At 41.1% G+C, this 19,328-nt stretch overlaps 1 protein-coding gene across 1 annotated transcript; it reads right to left on the bottom strand.

The window, feature by feature from the left end:
• Positions 1-4,402: 4,402 nt before the first annotated feature.
• On the bottom strand, positions 4,403-18,028 carry rsf1b.1 (remodeling and spacing factor 1b, tandem duplicate 1). Its single transcript, XM_071905223.2, has 16 exons — positions 17,875-18,028; positions 15,618-15,709; positions 14,401-14,493; positions 12,615-12,820; positions 12,351-12,469; positions 9,143-11,955; positions 8,715-8,996; positions 8,342-8,446; positions 8,143-8,222; positions 7,993-8,047; positions 7,787-7,899; positions 7,586-7,653; positions 7,265-7,478; positions 6,867-7,096; positions 6,270-6,449; positions 4,403-5,299 (listed from the first exon to the last, which is right to left on the bottom strand). Exons 1-16 carry the CDS (start codon positions 18,026-18,028, stop codon positions 4,695-4,697), a joined length of 5,409 nt encoding a protein of 1,802 aa, XP_071761324.2. The 3' UTR covers positions 4,403-4,694.
• Positions 18,029-19,328: the final 1,300 nt, after the last annotated feature.

The raw sequence follows: 19,328 nt of genomic DNA, 5'->3' as shown, positions 1-19,328 counted from the left end.
TGTCAGGCTGGTGGTGACGCTGACTGTGGCCTTGCTTCGGTTTGGGCCATCTGCTGGCACGCAGGTCAATCCAAGCTCATCTGACAAACCGGGATTACTGCTGCTGCTGCGTTCACCGGCTGAACGACTCGGCGCTCAAAAGCGACGACTCGAAAGTGTTCCTGTGTTGTTTGAAGACGCCGTGATTTAAGTTTTCTGTGGACTTTGGTTGCTCCTGATCAGCTTTTTCACTCGTACTACACACACACTTAGTGATGACACTTTTGAGTTCACGTTTTACAGCAAACCAGACATTGTAATGGCAATCACAATTTTTATTTTAAAAGTTGTGATCACAAAATGACATTGATTATTTGGTTTGTTTATTTGAAATGAATATCATCATCATTTGACTGCAGGTATTTCCTTGTTGGTGATGTCAGAGAAATCAGGGTTTCCCATGTAGTATTTACATCTGAAAGCTGAGTGAACAGTATTTTCTAGTAGTATTTACATCTGAAAGCTGAGTGAACAGTATTTTCTAGTAGTATTAACATCTGAAAGCTGAGTGAACAGTATTTTCTAGTAGTATTTCCATCTGAAGGCTGAGTGAACAGTATTTTCTAGTAGTATTTCCATCTGAAGGCTGAGTGAACAGTATTTTCTAGTAGTATTTACATCTGAAAGCTGAGGTGAACAGTATTCTCCAGGAGGAAGCTTGTCTCTACCGTCTTTCCACGGGACATGAATGCAGCATGTGTGATCTTGGGTCAACCACTGCCAACAGGATTTGGTAAGAGCAGACTAAGGCAAAAACTCTTACATAAGACGTTACTCTTATCAAAGCGCACCACCTCACACAACCAACTACCATGTTGGTTTTGTGAAATCTCACCCACTGTAATGCAGTCGGTGATATTTTCATATAGGCTACAGCAAATCTTTTTCAGTGTGTTTGCATAAGTTATGTCAACAGGAAGGGAGTGTTCTCTAAGGGCTGCTGCCTAATAAATGAAAATGAGTGTAGAAGAACTGGAATGTAGTCGAATCATTACCATTTTTACCAAATCCTTCTATTTGATTTTACTCTTTATCACTTGTCATATGTAGGCAGATATGATCTTGCATTATTAACACAAACGTAAATGTTTAAATTAATTGATATAGTTTCTTTTCCCATCACCTCTGTTGTTGTAGCCTTACAATTTATCATCAATCGTGGGTAATCGCCATTCTTTTTTCATGTAAAATGTTTGTTTGGAGAGGTGACAATGTCATTTTTTTCTGGTTGAACCATTATTCATTTGTTTTCCTATGCTCATGCTTCATTTTTACATCCAATTTAACACACCTCATGACTCAACTGAGGTAAATCTGTCAATACTAAATTTGTATGCATGATCCCAATTTAGACTGAACTAGTATTATTGTCGTCCAAATTCATTAAAAAAACAGAGATTATGGGAGCAGTGTATTCTCTAAAACGATAAACCAAGTGAAATCATACGGATAGTGACCACACACAAATGAATACCAACGACCAGCCACCAATCTGCTTCTAAACACAAGTAGCCTGATTCCCATGTCAAAGGTCACACAAGACGAAGATAACATCAGGCTTAAAACCCATTTTATTATGACAAATGTACAAGATCAGATTCATAAGAAATAACAGTAAAGTTAACAAAAAATGTAAGGAGCAGACGAAACACCGAAAGACCAATCTACAAGGATCTATACACAGCGGACAAGTTGTCTTTCCTCCCAGGTTCATGATGAGGTAAATGGGCAACTCTTTAACACTTCAGTCATTGGCACCAATCTCTCCCCCCCCTCCCTCTCTTAATCCCATCCCAGCCTTTATCTCTCCATTTAGATCATTCCCCTCTTATATCGGTCCATTCCTATGCAGCTCTTGCTACTGGTTATTTCATAACCGTGAGATACATATTAATGCGTTCTTGTCTTTGTGGAGAATAGAAAACAACGGTTACATACGGCACACAGACGTCCAGACTCCTCGACCCGCTGAAAACGGAAGTCAGTTCTTTCGATTTGCAGAACTGGGTTTGCAATATTCTGTCAAACTGATCGAATAAAAGGTATTATTGTGTGTTGAAGCCTACATCCAAGATGTGTGCATTGCAAGCATCACCCATAGGACTTCATGTTGCCTTGGCAGTAATGATTTGGCCATAGTGAGTATCAAAACATGATGATAGACAAAGAATAGAGTGGTTCATCCTTTGTGAAAACCATGCCGAGACGAATTTACAAAGATATTTTACAAACGGGTTCATTTTTTTTTTCAGATTCAACTGTCCTATATTATTTTCCGCGATAACTTCCCATTCCTCCCGGGCTTCTATTACATGCCTTTAGTAGGTCAGCTCATGCTTACCTATGCAGTTTGACTGCAAAAAGATGAGATCATCTTGTCTACTTCACAAGTCCTTCGGCAATAACGCAACAGGTCAGGAGATATAGAAAGACATCCATCGAACATGCCAGTTTTCAGATTTCATTACAAAAAAAAAAAAAACACTTGTGCCAATATTACTTTCCCTACAAAAGAAAACTATTAGAAACTCATGCAATCCCAAAGAATTGCCCAATATATTTTTCCATGATTAAAAAAAATGCCTCTAAATATATTACAGCAAAAACTACAGATATACACACAGACTGGTTCCAGCAGAGGTCGGTGTAGTCATTGGTTCATTTTGTTTTTTTTGTCCATATCCCCCCCCCCCCCCCCTAACCAAAAATAGCATCCTGGTATATCACTCCAAAAAGAAATTATTCATCTGGTTTGAGGCCTTAAAGTCGGCGACTTACTGCAACCGGACCTGAAAATAAACTAGAGATTGAAAAAATAAAATCTGTGTGAACGGAAACATGGGTTTCGTTAAGATTGGAGGTTGATTTGTACATATATATATATATATACATATATACATATATATATATATATATACATATATACACACACATATATATATATATATATATATATATATATATATATATATGCAGGAAGATCCAGTGGGGAAGTAAAGCGTTCAATGCTTCATACGGATGGCAGTGGGTTAGAATAAAAAACAAAATAAATGGGGAGTTTTGGAACTGAGTGTTGTTTTAGTTAATAAAAGCCATGTGGTCGCAGGTTTGGAGCCTGCCCAGAGGGACAATGTACAGAGGAGATAAGCCACTTTACAGTTCGCTAGAAGAGACGACAACAAATAGAGGTTTGGATATACAAAAAATACATTATTAGAAAAAAACAAACACAAAAAGGTAAAATAAATGTTATAGACTAGATCTCAAAATTGGGAGGGACAGGAGGTTGAGAGCTGGAAGTATTTTTACTCTCTGAATGATTTTGTCTACCCCACTCCCTTTAAGGAGTCTAAACACCGGGAATTTCACCACTGATATCGATGGCAGCACACATATTTTAAAATAATTATATATGTATACAATATACAAAAGCTAGACTAACATTTAAAAATAAAAAAAATACAAGGTGTATGGGACGGGATGGGGGGGGGGGGGGGTGCATGCTCTCGCATTAGAGGTGAGGAGGGTTAGGTCTACTCTAGTTGGTCACATCTATACATTCACACCTTCATACACTGGGAAGGAGTGGAATATGTATATCTATGACAGCACGACAATTAAATATCTGGGGTATAAAAACAAAAGAAACAACGACTGGGCAAGTCCTCTGGAACGGTTTCCGATTTCACCTACGTTCTTTTAGCTTATCACGCGTGATCCGACAGGACCGGATCATGTCAGAGAACGAATAAATAGTCTTGTCAGAAGCTTTCACCATTTAAATATCAAAAGCCAAGAAGTATTTAAAGAGAAACTAGACCGCAAACCCAAATCTGTGGTGAAGCCTGACATCTAATGGTGAAAAGTAGGGTACTGAACTGGCCATTGGCTATTGGCTGATCTTTGTGCCAGGTGATGTCACCTTCTATAGAGTACAACAGGTGGTGACATCACCTGGCACCAAAGATCAGCCAATAGCAGATGGCCAGTTCAGTACCCTACATCAGGCTTCACCACAGATTTGGGTTTGGGGCCTGGTTACTCTTTAAGGGCTAAAACATTAAATCCATGATTCATTTTTAACAACTGAGTGTCAAGTCAAATATGGAATGACTTTGATGCCCGCCATATTCCACTCTCATAAAATTTTTTAAAATTGTAGTCATGTTAAGCCTTCAGATAGACAATCTTCAACTATTTCCTACACAATAAAAGGTTCAATATTATACATTTTGATGCCATTTTTCCATACAAGTCGACTAGAGCACAGCCTCCATTGAGATTAGATTAGACAAATGTGGGCAAAATTTGTAGAAATCCATGATCTGACAAAATAACAGGAAAAAGAAAGGAAACGAGGATGTTTCGGGGATGATGAGCAGATTTACAAATCTGATCGTTACCGACTATTACTGGTAACGCAGCGCTAGTTTGAGTGATGTTCCACATGATGTTCATTGTACAAATCCCACAGGGAGAGCAATAGAGACTGGTGACAGGGATCCAGTTCATACCGTTGTAGAGCTCGACGAGAATCGAGCTCCAGATGACACGAATAAAAAGGACAGTCGGTGGGGGAGGGAATAATAAAGTTAAGCAATATAAAAATACAATACCACAAAAAAATGAAACGGACACCATTTTTTGTTTTGTTTTTACAATTGTTCGTTATTGCAGACGTAGTCCACTAGGTCTGTGACTCCTAACAGGTCGTCCTCGTCCTCGTCCTGCGGCGCCATCTCCGGGGCGACCAGGCCGTTGGGCGCTATGGCAGCGGCTGGTGTGGCACTGATGTTTTTGGGTGGGTCCAGGTGTGTGATGAGGCCCGAAGCGCCGGCGCCAGGCCGGCTGATCAAGCCCTCCAGGCTCTTCATCGGGCTCTGTCCATTGGTGGGGGGCAACTCCACCAGATTATAGTCCAACGGGTTTGTTCCCTTCGCCGCAACGCCACCTCCCTCCTCCGCTTTTTCAGCCGCGCCTTTCTTTTCCTTCTCCTTCTCCTTCTCCTCCTCTTCGTCGTCGTCCGAGTCATCCGAGTCGATGCGGTTCACCCGTTTGCGGACGGGGCGGTCCTCCTCCTCGGATTCGTCCGAGTCGTCGTCGTCGTCGCTGTCGCTGTTGTCGTCGTCCTCTTCGGAGGCTCTTCTGCGTTTCAGCGCAAGCCGCCTGCGCCGCTGCCGGGAATCTTCCTCCGAGGAGTCGGCTCTCCTCTTCACCCTCCGGTCCCTCGACTCCTCCTCAGAGTCTCTGGAGAAACTTGCTGCATGCAAGAACAAAATGTACAGAATCAGTGTGGCGATGACAGTAAGACCCAGTTGATTAGCAGTTTATTTGGGTGCCAGCGCATCTCAAGGCAGATGTTGAGGTGCATTTTGGATCCAAAAAGCTACAACAGCTAAATTAATTAGATAAAAGTAATGTCATCTGTAAGTTTTGTCGTTGAGATACTGTAGCAACATGAGAAATTTATACACACCGGACTAGACAGTAGCTGAAGGATAAATCTGAGAGCTGAGCCTATTTTCTTACATGTTAATAAAGATAATAAAAAGTACACTACAGAACACCGAAGTCTGCATTGTTTACATTTAATATGCCTAATAAAGAGTAATGGAAATATTAAAATAAATTTTGTCTGAAGTTGTCCCCTAAACCAAATTGCATCAGTTGTAAACTTCAGTCATATATCCTGTATATTAGGGATGGGACGATATGCTTATCTCACAATGATTCGATAGGCGTTATGGGGTTTACGATTCGAGTGTGACAGTGCAGAATTCTGTTTATTTCTAAGCCACAAATCTCTCTAGCGATGGCATTGGCTCCCTAGAATGTAAACAATTTAAAAATGTCATTACAAAGTGACAATAATATAATTTGGATGGAGAGTTTGTGAAATTGTGATGGTCAAGCGTCTCATTTGTGATTACTACAGCAGAATAAGATGGAGCTAATATCACCATTCATTTTTCTGCCCCATGATACTATAGCTATTGTCACATTTTTGTATTGCAATATATTGAATTTCGATATATCGTCCCATCCCTACTATATTGATAATATGTGAAGTATTAAGATGTATCATATCATGACCCACAGTATTGACATAGAATCGTATTGTGAGGTCCTTGACAACAGCCAGACCTATTATGTATTGCGTTTTTCATGTTGACCGGCAGCAAAAATAATTCTGATGAAATATTCAGTAAACAGAATGGGGGTTGGCTGACCTTCGCTGTCGGAGCTGTCCAGGCGGCGGCGGGGTTTCACTTTGTCCCGGTTGGTTTCCACCTGAGAGGCGTCCGACTCGGACGTCTCGCAGTAGTTAACCTGCTTCTTCTGACTCCGCCGAGACCGCCGTCGACTCATATCCAGATCACTGTCGCTGTACTCACTGGAGCCTTCGGTCACTGCACATACACACAGAGCGATGGGTTACAAATATCCTACAACAGCCTACAACAGATACATTGACTGATGTAATCGCAATCAATCAAGAAAATATAAAGACTAGGGTTGGGCTGATGTGGGTTTTTTGAAGGCTGATACCGATATTTTTGGATTAACTGTCAATAGACAATAATTTGTGCTGCTATTTGACATCTTTACGTTTGACCATTTTCATGCCAAATATTTCCAAGGATTTAATGTTTCCTGATGCTTATTTTCAGCTATTTCTTCATGTTTTCTTAACTGGTTTGAAACAGAGAAGGTCAAAGAGCGCAGACAAGTCAAGACACGCTTAGCTAAAGTTACAAGGACTACAATCGGATTGATGTATCAGGCAAACACATATCAGCCCAACCCTAATAAATACTTCTTTGTACCCATTTCGTCCTCATCGTCGTCCTCGTCGCTCTCTTCCTCTTCGTCGTCCGAGTACCCTCTGGGTCTGCGTCGCCGCCGGGAGCTTCTCCGTCGTTTTGACGGCCTCTTGGTCCGCGAGGATTTACGATGTCCACCGCTGCCTTTGCTGCCAAAGTCGCTGTCGTTGGAGTCCGCCTCCGTTTCGCTCTCGGCGCCATTGTCCGATACCACGAACTCTTCCTCTTCCGAGCTGCATCCGGTCATGAAAAGGTCGTGTTGTGAAAAGATGTATGACCAACATATACAAATAAAAACATATCTTCTCCCATCTAACCTTCACTCCAACTTTCACATCTTCATTTAATAGTGTAATTTAACTCTACTGTCTGTCTGACTGCAGGGTTATGTCTAGTCCTACCTGTCGCTGAGGCGAAACTCGTCCTCGCTCTCCTCCTCGTCCACGGTGCTGTCGCTGTCCAGGTCGTTGAGACGCCGGCGTTTTTTCCGGCGCTGGCCGACATTGGGTCGTGGCGGGCGGCCGTTCTCCTTGCCCTCCTCCCCTTGGAGAATGGTGGAAATATCCTTTCCTCTGTGGCCCGTGATGTTGGCCATGTCTTTTCCCCGACCGGCTCCTGTGGAAAAAAAAGAGACAACCCTCATCATTACCTTTAATGGAATGGATCATAAATTTCATTATCATTTTCACATATGTACAGCAGAGTAAGATGTAATGTCCTACCTCCACCCTCTGCTTCTTTGATGTCCTCTTCAATAGCCTCCTCAATAGCCTCATCAAATTCATCAAATCTGTAAAAATAACATTAGCATAGATTAGAATCCACTTTGCTGGGTGGTTGACCACATAAGTACTTCTAAACCCCACATTACTGCATCATTAAACAATAAAATCATTAAACGGTGTCTCTCTCAGTGCACAGACCTGTAGCTAATGGTTTTCTTAGCCCTTGTAGATCTTCGGCCCCAGCTCTTGCTTCGCTTCACTTCTTTCTTCTCTTTTAATATTGGCTTCGGCTTTTCCTCTTCTACCTCGACCTATGAGAAACACGGGTCGGGAAACTGTCACTCCAAACCCTCCGAAAGAGAAATCTGTCCCCGTTCATGAACATACAACCGCACCATACTTACCGAAGGCGTGATGATGTTTTCAACACTGATTCCAACGTAAACTAGGCGCTCTTTCCTGGAGGAGACGATAAACATTGAGGAAACTCAATATCATCGAGAAATACAACTCTAAAGTTGCGCGATTTCATGTTTCATGTCAAGAGATCTCACCTTCTTTCAGCCCGTTCCTTCTTTTTCAATGCGGCGTCCAGGTTTTGGAGCTGCTCTTCCAATTTGTCACAGAGCTGCTTCTACAGAGGGCATTCACAAGAGGGCACACATTAATGAAACAAGTCATTATCGGTGTAGACAGGTTATTTTCGGATTTAATTTTCCATGTGATGTCTCCAACTATTTGGCTGGTACGTACATGTTGACACGGCGGGCAGAACCATTCCCCGTCAGGGATGATCATGAGAGGCGGCCTCAGGCAGGCTGTGTGGTAGCCACTATCACACGAATCGCACAGTAAGATCTAGGAAGGAGATGTTGAAGAATGTTTATGTTGGTGCTTGTTGGTAGTGGCAAGTTATGGAATGCATTTCACAATGCACTCAAGTAACTGGACAGTTACACTGTTATTTGGCTCCATCCTACTTGGGCAGGAGTAGAAGTTTACTGTGCATCACAATGTCAATGTGATTTATATTAATAGTTTAATCGCAACACTATGCCTTCAAATCAACATGACACACAGGCTAATGTGATTCTACAATGTTAATGGGGATTCTGATGGGACCCACTAGCTCAGGGTGATTGGGGAGGCCACAATGTTTGCAGGGGTCGTCGTTTGGAGGTAGGTCGTCGTCTGAGGAGGTCGAAGAGTCGGAGCTTCGTCTTTCTCTGTTCCGGTTCCTCCTCTTCCTGCTTCTCTCGACCTTGTAGTCCTCGTCGCTGTCGTCTTCTTCCTCGCTCTCCTCCTCGTCGCTGGATTCATCGTCGCTGTTGTCGTCGTCGTCTTCGGAGCCTTTCTTTTTACGCCGCGTTCGCGTGTTGGACCACCGGATCTTCCGTCGCTTTCTCCCCTGAAACAAGCACGACATGTTGACTTCCAGTACAGAAAACTGGTGTACAGAAAGTGCTTACTACCCCCAATAGATAGCCAACTACTACTTTAATACAAGGTGCTTCGAAAAGGTTATAAATATTGCCACCTACTGAGCAATCTTACCTTAGATTTAGGTTGGCCCTCCTGATCAACCTTTTTCTCTCTTGGTTTCTTTTGAACAGGTTTTACCTCCTCCTCCTCCTCATCATCTTCCTCTTCCTTTTCTTTCTCACCCAGGTCGTCCTCACGCTTCTCAACTGGTGGTGCAGCCTGCAATTTCTCCAGTCTCCTGTCCTGGATCTCCACTGCTTTCGGAGTTGGTCTGGAGATCCTTGGTGACCGTCGGAGGGATCTCCCCGCATTCGTGTCGGACTCCGAATCCCCTTGCCTCTCCTCTCTCTGGAGCTCCGCTCTCCTTCGGTGGGCCAGGGCCTTGATTTTCAGACGAAGACCCTCATCCTGGACTTCAGATGGAGCATCGCCACCATCTGCCTCCTTCTCTTTCGTTGCAGAATCCCCTTCTTCACTCTTGCCTTTGCTCTCCTCTTCTGTCTCCTTGTTGTCCGTAAGCTTATCAGTGTCTGGTTCTTCGCTTGCATTCGGATGGCCAGATTTCTCCGTTTTGGTTGAGGTTTCGCCATCCTTATGAGTGTGTTTGTCCTCCTTTGTTTCGTCTGTTTTAGTGTATTCATCTGTTGTGATATCCTCTTTACTTTCTTTGTCTTGACATGGATGCTTTTCACTTTCATTCTTGGGGCTTTCTTTGTCCGTATCCTTTTCGCTTTCCTTGCCTGCATCCTTGTCCGCATCCTTTTCACTTTCTTTTGTAGATGGGCACTCTGGCTCATTTTTATTAGGCTGCTCCTCAGACACTTTTTCCTGTTCTTTTTCTGCTCTTTCAGGTTTTTTATCTGTTTCTTTCGAGTCATTTTTCTTCTCAACAGGGCTGGGTGGTTTATCTTTCTCTTCAGATGCCTCCATCTTCTTATGTGCAGCCGATTTCGTTTCGATTTTGTCATCCTCTTGTGGCTTTGCCGGATCGTCTGTAACGGTTGTCGCCTCTGCCTCCACAGGCCTGGGTGTACAGTCGCTTATCTTAGCAACATCATTTACCTCACTGTCCTCACAGTTGACAGTTTTCTCTATGTCTTCCCTAAGGACAGGCTTTTCCTTATCTTCTGTGTTGACTATCTCAGAGTCGACACCAGCTGCCACGGTTTTCTCCTCCACAGTGGGAGACTTCTCTGCATCTTTGAGGCTGTCACATTTCTCCGTAGGTTTACATGACTCCGGTTTCTCTGCCTTTTTAATAACAGAGGATTCCACTGTCTCTTTAGTGTTGAGTGTTTTTTCTGAATGTTCATTGAGTAATGGTTTGTCTACCTTTTTAATGACTGAAGAATTGTGTGTCTCTTCAGGGGGGTCTGGGCTCTCTGTATCATTACTCTGTTTTAGTATCTCTGTCTTTTTAATGACAGATGGCGATACGATCTTTTCAGAATCAACAGACTTCTCTGCGGGATCTCTGTCTACGGACGGCGTCTCTGTTTTTTTAATGACTCCTTGCGTCTCTTTGATTGTAGAGTTGTCTGGTTTCTCTGCAACGGGCGCAGATGTCCCCATTTCTTTAGCATTGACAGTTTCTCTGTGTTTAGGCTCTGCTACATTTTCTGTGATTTCTGCCAAGTTTGGTTTTGAAGTCTGATTCGACTCCGATTTATCCTTGTCTTTAGAGCCCGGTTTTTCGTCCGATTTTTCAGAATCATTTGATTTAACCTCTTTGGACGCAATTTCATGATTTGAATCTAGGTTCTCTGACTCAGACGTTGAGGATTTATCAGTTTCTTTTAATGTGGATGTCTTGCCTACTGTACAATCCACTTTTGCATCTATTGTTTCGGATTTGTTTATCTTTCTGTGCTCTTCGTGATCCGATGACTTCACAAGTGCATTATTTACATCCTTAGATAAAGGTGGCGACTCTGTTATTAGAGGTGAGGATGCCTTTGGAAGTTTGACAGGTGCTTCTCTCCCCTCCGGTGCTGTAGTGCTTTCCTTTTCTACCTTCATATCTAGGGCTTTTTTCTCCAAGTCTGCTTGATGTGACGTGACTACCTCCACTGACTTCTCTGTATTGCTAGCCCCATCTTTTTTATCTTTTATGCCATCCTCGTCTATGGATGGCACTTTCTTTTCGCTGGCTTCTGCGGCTTTACTTTCATCTGCAATTAGTTTAGTTGGCTGCTCTTTTCCATCGGCAGACTTCCCCTGTATCTCAGTCTCTTTCTTTGACTCGCACAGAGTACTGTGGAGACCTTTCTCCGTTGCGTGCTGGGCCTCGCCATTAACATGATCGTTCACACTTTTCTTTGTCTCTTTCTTTGTCTCTTCAGAAATCTCGTCAACTTTAGGGGGTTCCTTGACCTGAGGAACAGAAGGATTTTGCACAATAATGCTGCCGGCACTACTTTTGTCAAAGCCCTCACTAAGTTTCATTCCTCTTTTTTTCAAGGGGATTTTGGCCAGCTGGTCGTTCTTCATCGCCCGCTGGAGCTCCTCTGCAGTGTTTCTTTTGGCCTCCTCTGCTTGTTCTGCCTTCAGTGATACGCAAAATTTCTCGGAGATGGGTGCTGGTTCACTTGCTGCTGCGCTTGTTTTACTGTTTGATACATCCATTGGCTCCTCTTTGATGGTCTGGGCATTTGTAATGACACTGTCATCCACAACAAGCTTTTCTGATTGGGGGGCAGCTTCCGATTCAACTTTGCCATCTTTGATGCCGTTCAGTGGTGATTTGGCCTCAGCAGCGTCTGATTTTGAGCTGTCTTTCTGTCCTAGTTTTTCATTGCTCTCCGTCTTTGTTGAGACTGAGAGAACAGCATCTTTGGAGTCTTTGTCTTCTTCATCTGTTGTATCCTCGGTCTTTTTAACTCCATCTGTAAGAAAAATGAGGATCCACTGTTAAAATTTTTATAGAGAATACCACTATTTTCAGAAGACATGTAGGCTTAAAACTAAAAGGCTGATTTACTGATTTATGATCCTGTCTAACTCAGTGTGTCGAGCATGGGTAGATGGGTACAACATGGCACTAACGCTGCAATGATTAGGAGTGTGATTCTCACAGAGGCCAACCATACTAAGAATCTATGAACTAACAGTACTTGTAAGATTCTTTGGGAGGAAAAAACTACAAAAACTGGCACTAAAAATGGCACATTATGACAAAAGAAAAATGTGAAAACTTGAAAAATGTCTTTAAGAACAAGCAACTTAAAAGCATTAATCTAACTCCATTTAATGTAATGCTTATTATAATTCACCACATTACCTTCTTCCGCGTTCTTTGTGTTCCCTTCACCGTCAGGATCTTGCTCTTTCTTTGTCAAGAGTGCAGGGTCAATTTGTGTCTTCAGCAGAGCCAGAATCTCAGCCAAGTCGTTTCTGTCTCTACATGGAGAAAAGGGTGGATGAATGTAAACACTAACTTTTCAGATTAACAGTCTACCTACCATGCTAGAGAGCATCAGCATTTCAATTTCATGTCACAGTGTCAACAACATCTTTCTAGAATTAAAATAGCTTGTCTGCTTACTTGACAATGCACTTCCAAGATGACCCGTCCAAGTCGTCCTGTTCCTCCACGTAGACCCGCACATTGTTGTCTTGGTCCAGTTGAAACCAGTACATCTGGCCGTCTTTGTCCCGGCCGATTGGCTGCAGCCGCATCTTATCTGGATCTTCCTCATTGATGGCAGTTTTGAACTTAACATTTTCATCAAACTGGCACTCGCACAGATACTGGAGAAAGACAAATGGCATAAAATGTTGCATGATACTACTGTTTTTTACCACTTTATATAGCATACAACACTTCTGTGGTCATCTATGACGAGTGGTACATAATCATCTCCACTAGTTCCAACAGGTAAAATGCATCATTCCTGAGTTCTGGGAGTGAAATGACTGATAGAGATCACTGCCATTGTTGCTGCTTACAAACGCAGGCTAGATAGTTACAAGCAAATTGACAAAGGTGTGATTGAAAATGTGATTCTAAGTATGATCTTGAGGTTATTGTGAAGGAAATTCATATACAGCAACAAAGTGGAGAAACACAATGTGTAGCCAATGTAGCTTAGTTTAACAGATAAACAGCTGCTTAGCAAGTCATTACATTTCTACTAGCAAACACATCATTTAGTTAGCAGATAACTGAACTAGAAACAAAGGTAGTAGCACACTTTGGCTAAGGCGGCCACCTAGGTTTTGAGCTTGGCTGATTTATTGTCACTACGCCTGTCCATTACCTGCACAACATGAAAACTTTTTTTTTAATTATAAAAGCTTATGAGAAGTTATTAACTTTTTTCTCGTGGACTTGTTGGAAGTCATTTTGCAGTTTTTGAAGGTTATAAAAGGAGGCACATCTGTTATACATTTTTCACTTCAATATTAGTTTTCAAAAACAGGAATGAAAGAATGATACATTTATTTTTAGTATTCTGTCTATCAGATTGCCTAATTCGTGACAACAATATACATCTTCCATTGCGTTTGTCCATCATCAGCCATAAAGCATTGTCATGGACATCAGGAAATACATTAAATACCTTATGATTTCATGTCTGCACTAAAAGAGCTCATGTATAGCAGTACTTTAGGAAATGAGCGTACAAGAGCACATTCTTTACATCTGAGCTTGCATCAGTCAGCAGTCAAAGGGCTGTAGTCGTTGGCCTGAGGTTTTCCAGTTTCCAGCCTCACTCTTCATAAAAATCAAAACAATTACTTCCTCTTATCCAGCGTGTCCAATAAAATCCCTTCCTCTCTGATGAAATCACTGCCAAAAATGGCCTGAGGTCTGCCACATTAAATTGAGAAGTATTGACAATTCTGCCAGTAATTATAACCAGAAGTTTCACTGTTATCCACACTGAATTTGTCTCAGCAACCAGTTCTTCTCCTCTGTTTTCTTTAGTTATTTCATTCTATGCTTTTTTTTTTTAAGTTTGCATCTGTTTGCTATTTGATATATTTTTTTTAGCTCACTGTTCTTGTTATCATTTCTATATTGCTATGGGTCACTTTATCTTTCTGCTTTTGATTTAATGTTATTCAATTGTAATTTTTGTTTTACATTGTTTTTCGTGCTTTGAAGCGTCTTTGAGTACCTTGAAAAGCTGCTCTGAATGGGATTTTCTCTGTTTAAATAAAACAAATCAAAACTAACTCTGGCTTGGTTAGGCTACTCTGGTGCATCTTTCTCTCCCCACTTTACAATCCCTGTATACTGTGACTTCAACCAAATAAAAACAATTAAAATGCTTAGAGAAGGCAGACTGGCCATTCTAAAGTTCAACAAAACTTTGTGTGCTTACTTTAAGGATTCCTGTCTTGCACTCCACCGTCATCTCCTTGTATCCTTTTTTTTCGAGTTCCCATGCCCAAGTAGCATTGAACTCCTGGCATATCTGCAAGGAATGTTGCATTAGAAGTGAAATTACATCAACAAATGACTGCATTGGCAGAACTGCTTGTACGAAGTCGAATTCTTCATTAGGGCTAACAATGCACCCATGATATATATAAATAATAATTACTGGAACGCTGCTTGAATATATAAAGGCCTTGAATATCTATCATGACTTTTTACCCACAGGTAAGTGATGTCAAACAACTTCAAACAACTGTCCAGTGTGCATGCTAATGCTTTAGCATACTGTATGTTGAGTTATAGTAGGCGATTAGCATTATTCAACGTGTGAAGATAGATAAACCCTTTAGTAAACCAAAGTTGGCATTGGTATTTATTCTTTGGCCTGTAGATTCATAACTACTAAAAACAAAATCTCCATCTTCATCATTAGTGAAGTCCATTACGAATCAAGAGTGCAAACAAATTGTAGCTGTCCGGTGAACTTCGCGAACTTCCTGTGTAAACAAAACAAGCTACACGCAAAGTCTTGCGGGAAAAGAGATCTTCTGCCATCTTTTTGTCAACTTTTAAGTCTATTCTACCAGTCCCCTGAACAGCAGATGTAGATGTGCATCATTAAAATGAATTAACCATGGACCAAACAGTCGGGGTAGACCTTTACACAAGTCAATCTCTGAGGCTGACAGCCCCTAAACACTAGTCACATATGATTACTCATACACTTACTTTCTTAGGCCACATACAGGTTTTTACTAGGATTAGGGTTACCAATATATCTGTAAAAATGGGATCTGGTCCAGTAAGTTTCATCCACCTCTGATATGATGGATATGATGCAGTTTAAGTGATTACATATTTATTGTCGAATTGATCAATAGTACACTGGTTGTCACACAACTATGTTTTATTATTATTGATTGACTGATTATGAACATGGGTTTCAGTGGACAGTTTTGGTGCACCATGGTCTAAATGCTGTTCCAGAAGCTTTTCCACCCTGACGAGAACAAAATTCCAGGGAAAACACTTAACATTTGTAATTTTTTTGGTATGGAAATGGTCAAATTTAAAGACACCGAATATCGGCAAAACCCTGTGTTTGCACAGTAGCAGTACTTGCACATGTATAATTACAAATACAAAACTGTAAGCATTTACCTTGACTAGATGCTTCTCCCATCTCTCTGCTGACACCGACTTGCCGATCTTCCTCAGCAACTTCACGTGAAGATCCACCAGGAGCTTGGGAACTGAGGGTAGATGAGGAACAAAATGCAGAGTTACTACAATCCTCTAAAACACACTTTAGAAACAGCCGTGTGTCACTCGAGCATGCATGGAGTTTCATTTTGCTACCAGTCAAACTATCTCAGTCTTTCCTTGTTTGTGAGAAGCAGAGGTAATACTGACAGTGAAATCAATATCAGTTATCAATATCAATTATCCTTTTATTGCCATTGAAGTTTGTTTTGTCTTAGTATGTTTTCCAGTTCAGCTGTCTTTACTTGTCATCTTGATTTGTCTTACTTTATTTTTTGCTTCTTTTGAGGCAAGATTTAAGATGCAATATGTCATGGGAGAATCTTCCCCCATGGAGGTTTTAGTGAAAACAAAATCATTATGTTAATCAATTCTCCAAATTCTAAAAGCTATGCTGCAGTACCAAAGTCAGCAATTGGAAAAGGCGGATAGCATAGGTCAAATGGAATGGTCCAAAACACTACAGATCCATTTTGAAGACTACTGTACAGTGAAGGCATACATTTATAGGTTTGCATGTAAAGGTCAAAATAACTGACATTTCATAATGAGTTTCACTTCTACGTGTGCAATCAGAGAGTAGGTGTCACTCTAAAGTTGTGAAAATATCACATAGAACTCTGCGTGAAAAAGCCAGAGTTGTGTACACTGTAGTCCTAGCCCGTATGGGGAGAACTGTACGCTAAACTCCATTGGAAAATCTCGCAACTTTATGCTGCTTTACTAATCGGCATAAGTACACTCCTCGTAAAACATGACTGAAGACCATTTATGAACCTTTTCGAGCCACTCTTGAATTCGGCATACAGCTAACACGCCAAGCAGCTATTCTGTTTTGTAATCGTTTCGCCTGTTATTGCCAAAATCATCTTCCACCAAAATACACCGCGATGGACGGTGGAGAGGAGTGTGAACCAGTTATAAAAGCTAGACTTTTCTTGAATCAAGCGCTGCTTGGTGATTCAGATATATGCCGAATTTGTTAATACATTCTAACGACTCAGAAGACGTCTTACATGATGTTTGGTTTGCCGATTAGCAAGGCAAAATCAAATTGATATATTTTTTAATTAAGTTTGACATAACGGTACGTATCGGAGCTGTAGTCCCTGCAGTAGTCTACTTCTTTAATGTGACCACTGAAAATAATGTCGTTGAAAGGATACACATTTAATGAAACGAAATAATATCAACAGGTTGATGCTTAAACACGTGGAAGATGGGCACATTGCGCCAGTTCATTTCAATGGAGCAGCTGAATGCGAGGCGTAAATTACAAGATACTCAATCAGGAAGACTTCAGATGGGGACGCGCATGCGCAAAGCACCGAGAGCGAAAAGCTGCGTCAAGTCAGCCAGTGCCAGCGACAAAAAACGGAAGTTACGCGATTTTTGCCTTCAAAATACAGGTGGGAAATTTCCCACTATCGGAAAAACAAAAGAACAGTTAAGTACTGGGATATACATAACAAGAAAAATGTCTCAGGGATAATCAGAGAGGAATCATTAGATTCGATATATAGTGAAACTACAACTATTTAAAGATACTAAAACTAAAATGTTATGTGAAAGATTGCATTCCTCAAAAAAGTTTTACTTTGAAACTTATAAGCGGAAATCCAACTTTTTATTCTGTGTGGATTGACACTGGTCGAGCGAACCACTATATGCCAAAATATTGTAACTGTAAATAAAGTGCACAATTGCGTGCCTATCTCACGCAATGGCATAATTACTGATTGAGTATCTAAAGTCACAATGTTTTCGCCAAATCCACAACAAAATCATCCTCCCTGTTATCACTGTTATCAACGCACATTTCTTTCTGTGTTGCATTACAACGAGTCCAAAAGCAGATAAAGGCTGCTTGGAAAAAAATTAAGCCCAATTTAAAAGCTCAAAACTGCGAGAAAACCTCGAATAATTCGGCCACTTGACACCTGAAAAATCATAAAATGATGCATGTGCACATTTTCCACTTCGAATTGTAGCTCTGGGGCGCCGGTAAATTATATTTAAGTAAACAACAAGGTTAGAAAACCACACAATAACACACAACTAGCTAGCTGCTAGCCTGCTAGCTCGGTAGCACTATCGTTAATGCAATGGTGAAGTCTCTCCTCCCCGTTAGCAGTTTGGTGTTTTTCTGCCCTACCTGAGGATGTGTCCTGGAGGTATCGCTCCAGCTGGGGGAAGGTGAGCTCCGGTAAGTCCAGCAGGGCTCCATAACGCTCCAGGAAAGAGCAGATAACGGCGTAACTTGGACACAAACCGGGGGAAGAACTCGCCGTTGCCGCCGAAGCAGCCATCTTTTCCACACCAGTGTCAAGCTAGCCGGAACAAAATATACGACTTCCGGTGACAACTTTCAAAATAAAACTGTTAGAAAATGACTTGTTTCAAATGTTGTTTTGGGTAATACAAAGTGCAAGGGGGGGGGGGGGGGGGGGGGGGGGTATGTGTTTAAGGTTGAAAGTTACTTTTCACATCATATAATCATCTAGAGTTTAGAATCATCTAGAAAACAGTCCAAGATGGGTGCAAGTGGTGTTGTAGGAGCTGTTTTTCTTGATTTAAAAAAAAAAAGCTTTCAATACAGTAAACAATCAGGTTTTGATCGCCAAATTGTCTCATTTTAACCTTTCACTGAGCACTATGAAATGCAATCATATCTTGTATATAGAAAACAGTGTGGTAGACAACACCACATCTGCAACTTCTGATAATACTCTTGGTGTACCTCAAGGTTCGGTTCTGGGGCCTTTGTTGTTTAGTCTTTATATAAACGACCTGTCTGGTAATTGTCCATCCAATGTGACTTGTCAGATGTATGCAGATGATACAGTTGTGTATGTGCATGCTAAAAACAAACATTAGGCTGCTATGGTTAATTTTTCTAACTGGATGGAATGTTCACATTTACATCTTAACATGTTGACAACTGTATGTTTTTTTCTAAAAAGGCAAGCACTGATAGAGACCCAGATGTGTTTGTATTAGGAACAAAGCTGGAAGTGGTACATGAGTTCAAATACTTAGGAATCATTATTGATTCACAGCTCTGCTTTAAACAAGTGAAAAGAATCGTAAATAGAATACAATTTAATTTGTCTAATTTTAGATATATCGGAAAAAATTTAACTATTGAGTCATCCAAATTATATTTTAATGCATGACATACTGTGTAATATGCAGTGTGTGCTCGTGTACAGACAAGCACTAAAAATTCTAGACGAAAAGCCAAAATGCGTATTATCATTGCAACATCTAGAAGAAATTTGCTTTGTTGAGCTGGGAAAATATTTTATTTCTATTTTGATGTATAAAATCCTCCATGGTCTAGCCTTTACAGGAGGAGGTCCTGTAAAAGAGTTTATAAAGAGAAACACAAGCGGTCACCAGAGGAGACTGTCTAGTTCCATTTAGAAAAAGTGTGTTTGGTCAGTCAGGTTGTTTATATGGAGCTTGACAGACCTGGAACATGATACCAAGCGTCTTAAGGGATTTGCCAACCCTTAGTTCATGTACCAAACATTAAAGTTATATTTTTAAAATAAAATTATATTTTATACTATTATTTTGAAGGCAACATTGGCTTATTTCCTGTCT

Source organism: Centroberyx gerrardi, chromosome 11 (genome assembly GCF_048128805.1).
Source record: "Centroberyx gerrardi isolate f3 chromosome 11, fCenGer3.hap1.cur.20231027, whole genome shotgun sequence".
Lineage (NCBI taxonomy): Eukaryota > Metazoa > Chordata > Actinopteri > Beryciformes > Berycidae > Centroberyx > Centroberyx gerrardi.
The sequence above is the reverse complement of the archived record's forward strand: the minus strand, read 5'-3'. Positions and strand labels throughout refer to the sequence as shown.